Raw genomic sequence first — 14,272 nt, forward strand, 5'->3', positions numbered from 1 at the left:
TTCAACAGTCAGTGTGTCAAAAGGTTTGGTTGGGAAGGGTAGGATAGATTTTGGCAGGGCAGACAGACGGAAGTACACTCTTTCATGTCAATGAATTAACCAACTTCAGTGTATGGTTCACTGTAACTAAGTATTTATTCATCTTGGCCACCTTTTACAGGAAACGTCTGCTGTGGTGTGTGGGACTGATGATGTTCAACATCACTCATATTTTACCTTGGCAACAAAAACAGACAGTGCATCAACTATATACCTCCCTCTGAGGGCATAAAATGAAACAAACTACTAATAGTAAGCATGAAATTTCCATTTATTTAATTGGTTATGAACAGATGACTAATTAGTGACAATATACAGCATGTTTTGTGTTAATGTTTAATGAAAGCTGATAAAAACTTGATAAAAATCTACTGTTTTCAACTTAGGAACTAAAATGATTTAACTATGATAAAAACTAAAGCATGAAACTTGGCAATCATAAAAAAAACTTACTGCACCAAAATTTAATAAGATGACACTACGTGGGCAAGGTGTAGAACATTTAAATGTAAATTTACATGTTTTATGTTCAAAATGCCAAGAAAAGCTATGTGCATAAAAATAAAAAGTTGAAACATAAACAGAAAAAAAAAACCTTAATGTTCTACTCAAGATTTTAATTTATATTACAGTCAAACCTTGTTCACTTGAACTCGGATTTTGAGTTAAACTCAAATAAGTTTTGACACTCCTGTCGAGTTCGAGCAAACAAGGTACGACTGTACTCCTTTCCTCCTGTATATCAGAATCATATTTTGCAGTAAATAATCAATTTCAAATTATTTCCAATTTGTAAGGAATTCTCAAGACTTTACAATGGTTACAAAGTCAACAGTTGGAGGAAACTAATCAAATGCCTCTTGGCATTTACTTTCAGAAATCATTTTTGCCTATTGTTAAAGCCAGAGCTGAATTTCACAATTTATTTGATGAAGAATACTGGTATATATTTATAAATATATTATTTGCCTTAAAACAGATTTAATGGACCCCTCAAATCTTACATTTTTGTAAAACAAAACTGATGTGCCCAGTATGTAGTCAACATTTGCAGTATATTAATAAAGTTACTGTAAATATTCCCAAGTAACACAAAGTCTATAACTTTACTAAAACAAGAGGACCATGATGGTCCTGAATCGCTCACCTCTTCCCACATGACCTAGTTTTGGGTATGACGTCGTTTTTTCTATTATTTGACATAGTGACCAAGTTTTTGACCTCATGTGATCCAGTTTTGAACTTGACCTAGATATTATCAAGATAAAAATTCTGACCAATTTTCATGAAGATCCATTGAAAAATATGGTCTCTAGGGAGGTCACAAAGTTTTTCTATTATTTGACCTATGGACCTAGTTTTCGAAGGTACGTGACCCTGTTTTGAACTTGATCTAGATATCATCAAGGTGAACATTCTCACTAATTTTCATGAAGATCTCATGAAAAATATGGCCTCTAGAGAGGTCACAAGGTTTTTCTATTTTCATACCTACTGACCTAGTTTTTGACCGCACGTGACCCAGTTTCGAAACTGACCTAGATATCATCAAGGTGAACATTCAGATCAATTTTCATGAAGATCCATTGAAAAATATGGCCTCTAGAGAGGTCAAAAGATTTTAATTATTTTAGACCTACTGACCTAGTTTTTTACCGCAGTTGACCCAGTTTCAAACTTGACCTAGATATCATCAAGGTGAACATTCAGACCAACTTTCATACAGATCCAATGAAAAGTATGGCCTCTAGAGAGGTCACAAGGTTTTTTTAATATTTGACATAGTGACCTAGTTTTTTAAGGCACGTGAATCAGTTTCAAACTTGACTTAGATATCATCAAGGTGAACATTCTGACCAATTTTCATGAAGATCCATTCAAGGGTATGGCCTCAAGAGAGGTCACAAAGTTTTTCTATTTTAAGACCTACTGACCTAGTTTTTGATCGCAGTTGACCCAGTTTCAAACTTGACCTATATATCATCAAGAAAAACATTCAGACCAACTTTCATACAGATCTTATGAAAAATATGGCCTCTAGAGAGGTCACAACGTTTTTTCATCATTTGACCTACTGACCTACTTTTTGAAGGCACGTGACCCACTTTCAAATTTGACCTAGATGTCATCAAGATGAACATTCAGACCAACTTCCATACAGATCCCATAAAAATTATGGCCTCTAGAGAGGTCACAAGGTTTTTCTATTATTTGACCTACTGACCTAGTTTTTGATGGCACGTGACCCACTTTCGAACTTGACCTAGATATCATCAAGGTGAACATTCTGACCAATTTTCATGAAGATCTCATGAAATATATGGCCTCTAGAGAGGTCACAAGGTTTTTCTATTTTTAGACCTACTGACCTAGTTTTTGACCGCACGTGACCCAGTTTCGAACCTGACCTAGATATCATCAAGATGAACATTCAGACCAACTTTCATACAGATCCCATGAAAAATATGGCCTTTAGAGAGGTCACAAGGTTTTTCTATTATTTGACCTACTGACCTTGTTTTTGAAGGCACGTGACCCACTTTCAAACTTGACTTAGATATCATCAAGGTGAACGTTCTGACCAACTTTCATGAAGATCTTAAGAAATATATGGCCTCTAGAGAGGTCACAAGGTTTTTCTATTTTTAGACCTACTGACCTAGTTTTTGATGGCACGTGACCCAGTTTCGAACCTGACCTAGATATCATCAAGGTGAACATTCCAACCAATTTTCATGAAGATCTTGTGAAATATATGGCCTCTAGAGAGGTCACAAGGTTTTTCTATTTTTAGACCTACTGACCTAGTTTTTGATGGCATGTGACCCAGTTTCGAACTTGACCTAGATATCATCAAGATGAACATTCTGACCAACTTTCATAAAGATCCCATGAAAAATGTGACCTCTAGAGTGGTCACAAGCAAAAGTTTACGGACGGACGGACGGACGGACGGACGCACGGACGGACGACGGACACCGCACGATCACAAAAGCTCACCTTGTCACTTTGTGACAGGTGAGCTAAAAAGAGAAAATTTATATCATAAATATAATATTCGGTGTTTCACCATGTCTTGTCATCATATGATAGAAAATTGTTCATCACAGTTAATGTTTTATTTTTGTTTCACAACTTCTTTTTATTTCGATCATCAATTCCATTGATTTTTCTTAAAAAGTCATCAACTTTTGTTGATTGTTGAATTTCATATATTACACATGCCCATTTTCACTAGAGTTAGCACATTAGTAGCTATAAATAGTTTGTACTCTGCATAATATACACAAGCAATTTACAATTCACCAAATGAAAAATATAGACAAATGTGTAACAAGAAGGTTACGTGCAATGTGTAAGCCCTTTGGCTCATCAGACAAACCTACGGTATTCATCACCTTGTCTGTTTCTTTAGGAATGACCCATTACACAGCGTCATTGATCGTAGATCAACAAATCGTGGTCAAGCATAACAAATAAGAAGAGGACCATAAAGGCAATGTATGGCTCACCTGACCAGGCCCTGACACTAGCCAACCATTTTTCACACATGATCTCAACTATATTAAGACAATTCCGACAAAGATTTCATAAAAATCAGATAGACAAGAGCTCGTGGAACACGAAATGCCCCCCTTGATGCATTCAGTAATTGCACAAGAAACAGAAATTATTTGCTCACTGTAAATAAAAGTTCTACTGTTCTGGTTCAATGCGACATTGACCTTTGACCTATTGACCTCAAAATCAGGGGTCATCTGCTGGTCATGATCAACCTCCCTATTAAGTTTAGTGATCCTAGGCCCAAGCTTTCTCAAGGTATCATCCGGAAAGGGTTTAACTGCTCCGGATCAATGTGACCTTGACCTTTAGCCTACAGACCTCAAAATCTATAGGAGTTATCTACAGGTCATGACCAAACTCCATATCAAGTTTCATGATTCTAGGCCCAAGCGTTCTCAAGTTATTGTCTGGAAATGGTTTAAATGTTCCGGGTCACTGTAACCTTGACCTTTGACCTACTGACCTTTAAATCAATAGGGGTCATCTGCTGGTCATGATGAACCTCTCTATCATTTTCATGACCCTTGGCCCAAGCGTTCTCAAGTTATCGTCCAGAAACCGTTTAACTGTTCTTAGCCAATCTGACCTTAAACTTTGACCAAATGACCTCAAAATCAATAGGGGTCATCTGCTGGTCATGATCAATCTCCCTATCAATTTTCCTAATCCTAGGCCCAAGCATTCTTGAGTTATCACCCGGAAAACGTTTTATTGTTCCTGGTCACTGTGACCTTGACCTTTGACCTCAAGATCTATAAGGGTCATCTGCTGGTCATGACCAACCTCCCTATTAACTTTCACGATCTTAGGCCGAAGCAATCTTGAGTTATCATCCGAAAACCATTTAACTGTTCCGGGTCACTGTGACCTTGAACTTTGACATACTGACCTCAAAATCAATAGGGATCATCTGCAGGTGATGACCAACCTTCCTATCAACTTTCATGATCCTAGGCCCAAGCGTTCTTGAGTTATCATCCGGAAACGGACTGGTCTACATACAGACCGACCGACCGACATCTGCAAAACAATATACCCCTCCTTCTTCAAAGCGGGGCATAAAAATGTGGCCTCTTTGGTTTCTCTGTGGTTTTTACTTAATCACACATTTTTATCCTAGATGACCCAATTTCATTCCTATTTATTTATTTATTTGGGTTTTACTGCGCACCAACACAGTATAGGTTATATGGTGCCAAACAGGACTACAAATTTTGGTTTCATATCTCATTCATTCTTGACTTAGTTCTTACCAGGTTCATCAAATCAGGACAGATTTCAGATTTTATCTAATGATCTAGTTTTTGACCTCAGATGGTCCTGTTTCTAAGTGGACCTAGATGTCAAAAAGATCTATATTCTGAAATTGTCTTGAAGAATAGGTAAAAACTGAGACTTTTACAGAGCGAACACATCTTTTTCTTATATTTAATTCATTTAGCTAATTTTTGACCAAATATGTCCCAGTTACCAACCTGACCTTTTTATTGAGACAATTTATGTTTCACAAAGATCAGGTACAAAATGTGGCCTTCTAGAGTGTTAACATGGTATTAACATTATCTGACCTAGTGACCTCGTTTTTGACCCCAGATGATCCCTGTCCAAGATGTTATTGAGCACATTCTGTTTTATTTTTATTTAGTTTTATTAAGACCCAGGTAAAAGAGTTTAAATAATACAAGAGTCGACAATGGCCATTAGGTATCATAACAGCTCACCATAAAAATGCTCAGGTGAGCTAAAATTAGAATCTTGTATTCTATACCAAATCTGAACAAGTTCTTGACATTTTTACTCCTTTTAAATGCAATGTATGTACACTTAATGCAACTAAAAATCTAAGTTTTATACGTACATAAATATACTGGATTTAAGATGGAGGTTACAAAATGTGAATTGTATCTATTACTGTTCAACCAACCAGACATCTTGCTGATCCAACAACTTTCAACAGAGATAACCAAGGCAAATACTTTCAGATCATGAAGTTCATTCAATATCATTTTATAACAGAGTTGTGTGGAATTCATTATATCTCAGACTCAATTCAACCCTGTCTGCCATGTTGTCTTCTATGTTTCCAACAGATCTTCTCAAAACATTACCAGGTCAACTAAACTGGCATTTTTTATTGCTGAGAAAGTGAATCAATTTAAATGCCTATTTAAACCGCTGTCACAGTATGGTGCTGATCATCTGAACCACTCGACTTCAATGCTAAAACCGCTGTATCCACAATACCAGTCCTATTCATCTAGCTGGTTAATTTGGTGGGGGTGGGGATGTAATAAACATCAATTCAGTGCAGTGCATGAACCAATTAACCATTAAAAATTCTAAATTCTTTCAAAGTCACAGCTTAACACACAAAACTCTTCTGTAATTAGTTTCTAACAAGAACATTGTGAAAGAAAGATAGCATAAACAAGGAGCTGCGTTCAATAAACGCTTGATGCCACCGGTGGCATCCTTGTCGATAGATTTTGCACCTTATGTGAGGTCAAGTGATGTTTGAAAATGAGGAATGATCACAGGTTACATCTGTATTAAGTATCAATTCATTCTTGTAAGCGGTATTGATGCTAGACGAAACGGTCCCATTTGGTTAACCAAGAGATGGCCCATATAAAGCAACCTAAGTCTAAAATGAGGTCAAGGTCAAACTGAGGTCAGGTGATGAGGAATGGTCACAGGTTACATCTGCATTAGTATCAAGTCATTCTAGTAAGGGGTATTGATGCTAGATGAAACGGTCCCATTTGGTTAACTGCGTACGGACGGAAGGACGGACAGGACAATCACTATATGCCTCCCGCATCAGTAGATGCCGGGGGCATAAAAAAGATTAAACAGATATTTAGACTCTAGAAATATCAAACAATTTACAACATCCAACATCCAAACACATTCCAATTACATTCATCCAGCTTCAGAAGATACTCTATACAGTCAAAACATGGTTTCTAAAATTCTGAGGGACCGAGAATTTCACAGACAGAACTTCAAATTCACTTCGACACAACCAGAGTCATAGTAAGTTGAATCTAGTGTGAAAAAACATTATCTGGAAGTATTTTTGACAGGACTGGAACCTTTTTCAAGATATGAAGTTTCAACTGTAATTCTAACTCTTCCTCTGAATTCAAGGCTAGGTAATATTCACTTACAAAACTCGCTAACAATATTTAATTGCAATTGGTCAAAAAAAAAAACAAGAGGGCCATGAAGGCCCTGTATCGCTCACCTGACCTATTGACCTAAAGATCATCAAGATCAACATTCTGACCAAGTTTCATTAAGATATGGTCATAAATGTAGCCTCTAAAGTGTTAACTAGCTTTTCCTTTGATTTGACCCGGTGACCTAGTTTTTGCCCCCACATGACCCAGATTCGAACTTGACCTAAAGATCATCAAGATTAACATTCTGATTAAGTTTCATGAAGATACAGTCATAAATCTGGCCTCTAGAGTCTTAACAAGCTTTTCCTTTGATTTGACCTAGTGACCTAGTTTTTAAACACACCTGACCCAGATTTAAACTTGACCTATAGATCATCAAGATTAACATTCTGACCAAGTTTCATTAAGATATGGTCATAAATGTGGCCTCTAAAGTGTTAACTAACTATTCCTTTTATTTGACCCCCGTGACCTAGTTTTTGACCCGACATGACCCAGATTCGAACTTGACCTAAAGACCATCAAGTTTAACATTCTGACTAAGTTTCATGAAGATATAGTCAAAAATGTGGCCTCTAGAGTGTTAACAAGCTTTTCCTTTGATATGACCTAGTGACCTAGTTTTTGACTCCATCTGACCCAGATTTAAACTTGACCTAAAGATTATCAAGATTAACATTCTGACCAAGTTTCATTAAGATATGGTCATAAACGTGGCCTCTACAGTGTTAATTAGCTTTTCCTTTGATTTGACCCGGTGACCTAGTTTTTGACCCGACATGACCCAGATTCAAAATTGCCCTAAAATCATCAAGTTTAACATTCTGACTAAGTTTCATGAAGATATAGTCATAAATGTGGCCTCTAGAGTGTTAACAAGCTTTTCCTTTGATATGACCTAGTGACCTAGTTTTTGACCCCACCTAACCCAGATTTGAACTTGAGCTATAGATCATCAAGATTTGACCGAGTTTCATTAAGGTATGGTCATAAATGTGGCCTCTAGTGTAAACTAGCTTTTCATTTGATTTGGCTTGGTGACCTAGTTTTTTATCCTACATGACCCAGATTCAAACTGGACCTTAGGATCATCAATATTAACAATCTGACCAAGTTTCATGAAGATACAGTCATAAATGCGGCTTCAAGTGTTAACAAGCTTTTCCTTTGATTTGACCTGGTGACCTAGTTTATGATCCCAGATAACCAAATATCGAACTCGTCCAAGATTTTATTAAGGGTAACATTCTGACCAAGTTTCATTAAGATTGGGCCAAAAATGTGACCTCTAGAGTGTTAACAAGCTTTTTCTTTGATTTGACCTGGTGACCTAGTTTTTTGACCCCAGATGACCCAATATCGAACTCGTCCAAGATTTTATTGAGGGTAACATCCTGACCAAGTTTCATTAAGATTGGGCCAAAATTGTGACCTCTAGAGTGTTAACAAGCTTTTCCTTTGATTTGACCTGATGACCTAGTTTTTGACCCCAGATGACTTAATATCGAACTCGTCCAAGATTTTATTGAGGGTAACATTCTGACCAAGTTTCATTAAGACTGGGCCAAAAATGTGACCTCTAGAGTGTTAACAAGCTTTTCCTTTGATTTGACCTGATGACCTAGTTTTTGACCCCAGATGACCCAATATCGAACTCGTCCAAGATTTTATTGAGGGTAACATTCTGACCAAGTTTCATTAAGATTGGGTCAAAAATGTGACCTCTAGAGTGTTAACAGTCAAATTGTTGACGACGGACGGACGGACGACGACGGACGCCGGACACAGGGTGATCACTAAAGCTCACCTTTGAGCACTTCGTGCTCAGGTGAGCTAAAAAAAAAAGCATCAAATTAAGTTAAGAATTTTTAAGAATGCAAAGAATACAATTACATGGCTTTCTAACCACATAATGCTCAATTACATAACAAATTGCCGCTTGTCATCACGCCTCCACTACCTTAAAAGCACCAATCTCGAGATATCTTCAGTGTTAGTATGTCAAAACACAAAGTAAATGAACAGTAACAATTACCAAGTTTAACAACTAACACAAACAAAGAACAATTTACCATTCAAACTACCAATACCAGGCTACAATAACAAAAATAGACTGTTTTTTGTTTTTATTTTTAATTATAGACCAAACAATCTACAAAGTGTTTTTAATGCACACTGACATCCCAACTCCATACAAAGAATAAAAAAGACAAGAAAACTGAAACAAAATCTTATACAAGCAGATAAAATTCTTTTTCTCAAGCAAAAACTTGTAACAGATACATCAATACGAAAACATAAATCTTAAATCTTAGAACTTACCAGCAATAATCATGGCTATCCAAGTAATTTCCCAAATATTCAGCTAATTTTTGGGGGGCAAATCAAGATCTTGGTTTCAGTTAATTTATGTTTCCCTCCACATTCTATGCAGTTCAAAAACGAACCTCGTCAACTATACTGCTATTTAACTGCAAATTAAATATTCTTTTCAACTTGTGTTCTTGCAAAACCAAAATTCCATAATATTCTTTTCAGTTCATGTTTCTGCAAACCTAGCATTCTAACAAAACTAACATCCCATCAAATTAATCGAATTACTTCTACAACAATTTCATCATCTGAAGCCAATCAAAGCTACACAAAAAATCAAGCATGTCACTTTACATATATACTCAATGCACAGCATTATCACTTGATAAGTACATCACCATATGAAAGTCCTATTTCATAACAAGTTATTTTGACCATTCATTAAATATACAATTATTTATTGTACGTAGATTTTGTATTCATACAAAAAACGCCACATTCTCTTCATCTGCTACTTGTTCATCTCTTAGTAAGGTTTCAATACAAGATTGAATATTCAGTTTATTATATAGACCAAGATCCCCTTATTCATCAATATGAAAGTGTGAAACTAACACTCAAGATTTAACAAGAGGACCATGATGGTCCTGAATCGCTCACCTCTTCCCACATGACCCAGTTTTGAGTATGACGTCGTTTTTTCTATTATTTGACATAGTGACCTAGTTTTTTAGCTCATGTGACCCAGTTTTGAACTTGATCTAGATATTATCAAGATAAAAATTATGACCAATTTTCATGAAGATCCAATGAAAAGTATAGTCTCTAGAGAGGTCACAAGGTTTTTCTATTATTTGACCTACTGACCTAGTTTTCGAAGGTACATGACCCTGTTTTAAACTTTACCTAGATATCATCAAGGAGAACATTCTCACTAATTTTCATGAAGATCTCATGAAAAATATGGCCTCTAGAGAGGTCAGAAGGTTTCTCTATTTTTATACCTACTGGCCTAGTTTTTGACCGCACTTGACCAAGTTTCGAAACTGACCTAGATATCATCAAGGTGAACATTCAGATCAATTTTCATGAAGATCCATTGAAAAATATGGCCTCTAGAGAGGTCAAAAGATTTTAATAATTTTAGACCTACTGACCTAGTTTTTGACCCAGTTTCAAACTTGACCTAGATATCATCAATATGAACATTCAGACCAACTTTCATACAGATCCCATGATGGCCTCTAGAGAGGTCAGAAGGTTTTTTTATTATTTGACCTAGTTTTTTAAGGCACCTGACCCAGTTTCAAACTTGACCTAGATATCATCAAGGTGAACATTCTGACCAACTTTCATAAAGATCCCAAGAAAATTTTTTATGGAGATCCATTCACAAGTATGGCCTCTAGAGAGGTCACAAGGTTTTTCTATTTTTAGACCTTCCGACCTAGTTTTTGACGGCACGTGACCCAGTTTCGAACTTGACCTAGATATCATCAAGATCAACATTCGGACCAACTCTCATACAGATCCCATAAAAAATATGGCCTTTAGAGAGGTCACAAGGTTTTTCTATTATTTGGCCTACTGACCTAGTTTTTGAAGGCACGTGACCCAGTTTCGAATTTTACCTAGATATCATCAAGATGAACGTTCTGACCAATTTTCATGAAGATCTTGTGAAATATATGGCCTCTAGTGAAATCTCAAGGTTTTTCTATTTTTTGACCTACTGACCTAGTTTTTGATGGCACGTGACCCAGTTTTGAACTTGACCTAGATATCATCAAGATGAAAGTTCAGATCAATTTTCATACAGATCCCATGAAAAATATGGCCTTTAGAGAGGTCACAAGGTTTTTCTATTATTTGACCTACTGACCTAGTTTTTGATGGCACGTGACCCACTTTTGAACTTGACCTAGATATCATCAAGATGAACATTCAGACTAACTTTCATACAGATCCCATGAAAAATATGGCCTCTAGAGAGGTCAAAAGGTTTTTCTTTTATTTGACCTACTGACCTACTTTTTGATGGCACGTGACCCAGTTTCGAATTTGACCTAGATATCATCAAGGTGAACACTCTTACCAATTTTCATGAAGATCTCATGAAATATATGGCCTCTAGAGGGGTCACAAGGTTTTTCTATTTTTAGACCTACTGACCTAGTTTTTGACCGCACGTCACCCAGTTTCAAACTTTACCTAGATATCATCAAGATGAACATTCAGACCAACTTTCATACAGATCCAATGAAAAATATGGCCTTTAGAGAGGTCACAAGATTTTCTATTATTTGACCTACTGACCTAGTTTTTGAAGGCACGTGACCCAGTTTTAAACTTGACCTAGATATCATCAAGATGAACGTTCTGACCAATTTTCATGAAGATCTTGTGAAATATATGGCCTCTAGAGAGGTCACAAGGTTTTTCTATTTTTAGACCTACTGACCTAGTTTTTGAAGGCACGTGATCCAGTTTCGAATTTGACCTAAATATAATCAAGATGAAAGTTCTGACCAATTTTCATGAAGATCTTGTGAAATATATGGCCTCTAGAGAGGTCACAAGGTTTTTCTATTTTTAGACCTACTGATCTAGTTTTTAAAGGCACATGACCCAGTTTCTAACTTGACCTAGATATCATCAAGGTGAACATTCTGACCAATTTTCATGAAGATCTTATGAAATATATGGCCTCTAGAGAGGTCACAAGGTTTTTCTATTTTTAGACCTACTGACCTAGTTTTTGATGGCACGTGACCCAGTTTCGAACCTGACCTAGATATCATCAAGATGAACATTCTGACCAACTTTCATAAAGATCCCAAGAAAAATGTGACCTCTAGAGTGGTCACACGCAAAAGTTTACGGACGCACGCACGGACGGACGGACGACGGACACCGCACGATCACAAAAGCTAACCTTGTCACTTTGTGACAGGTGAGCTAAAAACAGCAAATATTCAAAATGCCGACTTTGTCTAGAGTATAATCATGCTGCTGCAATACTGCTGAGCAGTCGTAATCCGCACAAAAGTTTCTTTCCAATCTACACATATTTGACAGCGCCAGAACAAAATGAAAATTTACCATTTTTAAATCCAAGCCCTTCATTCTTGACATTAAAATTTGATAATCATAGGCATTTTGAAACTGATGCTATTTGGTCCATAAAACAGCTGATAGACTAGCCCTGTTGTAAATGAAGCTGGATTTTACTGGGCACCTTATTTCTGCGACACCATCCCAATACAAGATTCAAACAATATAACTATTTATAAATACGATTAAATCATTTTTCAACATAAAAATACAAACAAAACAAGACATTTTGATGCATATACTGACTGGCAGAAAAAAATGTGATATGGACCTTAGCTCTGCTTTAGTCCATTACTTTAGTCACAATGTCCAGTCAGAAACCTCAGTACATGTACCTCAATGTCATGTAACATTTGTTCATTATAATTCAGCACAATTTTTTTTTTCAATAAAAGTTAATGTACATATAGAATCATATATACAACATAAGTGTTTCAGTATAACAGATATATACAAATAAGTTAACATCTAAAACATGAACTACAATGACAGATGGAATTTACACTGATTCATTGAAATTAACAAATATGGAAATGATTTAAAAATGTGAACATATAATAATTATATAATATTAGAATCAAAAGTGAATCAAAGTATTTACAAATACATTTATAAAAGGGAATAAAAAAATGATGACTTTCTAAATGTAACAGATGGTGATGATGATGATCTTAATGATGATGATGATGATGATGGAGTATCAAAAAAAGTAAATTCTTGTATAAATTAAGAAATGTTCCAATTAAACTCAGTAAACTGCCGTGGTAGTTTTGATGTGCATTTTTGTTAAACATAACTTCTAATTTTATGCATTACTGTTTTCGAGTTTTACTGAATAAATTAACCATAGTAACAGAATATACCAATATTACACATTATCTGACACTGTCTTTTCTCTGTATAATAAATATATGAAGAACTGTTCAGTCATGATGTCATTACTTCATTCTCAGACTAAGCAGAATTTGTACAAAAAATGCAAATATAATAATACATAGATGTAAAACTATTCTTCATAAATGAATTCAGGCAGCCCTTGACTGAATGTAAAACAAACAATGTACAAGAGTTTTTGATAAAGCCCTTAGTTTTCAAGCTTATATAAATAAAGGACCTAATCTTCGCAACTGGAATCGCCTGACAATGGATTGGGTTCTCCTGTGACACTGCATCGGTGTAGAATAGCTTTCTCATATGCTTTTTGTACCGCTTTCCGCACATTAGGTTTCTTATTTTCCAACAACTTGCTCTTGTCCAGTCCTGAATCCACTCCCAGTGGTTCCAGTTTATTTCTGGGTAACCATTGCCTGAATAAGAAAACACAAGAAATATCAGTTGATTTGGGTTATACAGAGCACCAACAAAGAAATGTTTATGGGTAAGTTTGCGCAACTAAAAAACTTGCCTACATACCTGTATATGGGTAAGAATCGAAATTGAGAAAGAACCCAAAGATGGAATGCAGAGGAAGTAAGTGACTTTCACACGGAGCTAAGTAATCAAAGTCTGTATCTTGGAGCACAAAAAAGATCCTCTTGGGAATTCTGAATGATCTAAACAATACTCTTATCTTGGTGTACCAGGTAATGTACCATGATTGTGCCTGTACCTTGGCACTCTGAGAGACCTACATACACTTACATCTAGAAGAATAAGTTTCTAAAACATACTTATATATATCTATTTGTTTTTGTTTGTTTAATGTCACACCAATATAATCACGTCATATGGAAGCTTTTCCTGCTTTTTGTGGTACCCCTCCCAATATTATTTCAGGTACAGGCCTGCACCTGGGTAATGCCGTTGACCTTCTGTAAGCCAGATGGAAATATGACAGTACACATTAACCAACACAAGCTCAAATATTTGAGAACAAAATCAGTACCAAATACCTCCTCTACGAGAACCAAGTGACTTGCCATAAGTACTTTAACATTCTTGCATCTATCTGCAATCTTTTAACACCTCATTCTAATGCCTTCATTTAACAGCTATTTTGCACTTTACACAACATATCTGTTCCTATAAAATCACTTTTATCATTCAAAACCACCAAC

The 14,272-nt window shown here is 36.0% G+C and overlaps 1 protein-coding gene across 2 annotated transcripts in view; it reads right to left on the reverse strand.

The window, feature by feature from the left end:
- Nucleotides 1-292: 292 nt before the first annotated feature.
- LOC123529889 (peregrin-like) overlaps nucleotides 293-14,272 on the reverse strand; it is a 91,506-nt gene continuing 77,526 nt past the window's right edge. For both annotated transcript variants that reach the window (XM_053522099.1, XM_053522098.1), the window contains one exon: nucleotides 293-13,522. In XM_053522099.1, coding sequence (XP_053378074.1) covers nucleotides 13,330-13,522 — 193 coding nt within the window. In that variant the 3' untranslated portion in view covers nucleotides 293-13,329. The remainder of the gene's footprint in view (nucleotides 13,523-14,272) is intronic.

This window comes from Mercenaria mercenaria, chromosome 13 (assembly GCF_021730395.1).
Source record: "Mercenaria mercenaria strain notata chromosome 13, MADL_Memer_1, whole genome shotgun sequence".
Lineage (NCBI taxonomy): Eukaryota > Metazoa > Mollusca > Bivalvia > Venerida > Veneridae > Mercenaria > Mercenaria mercenaria.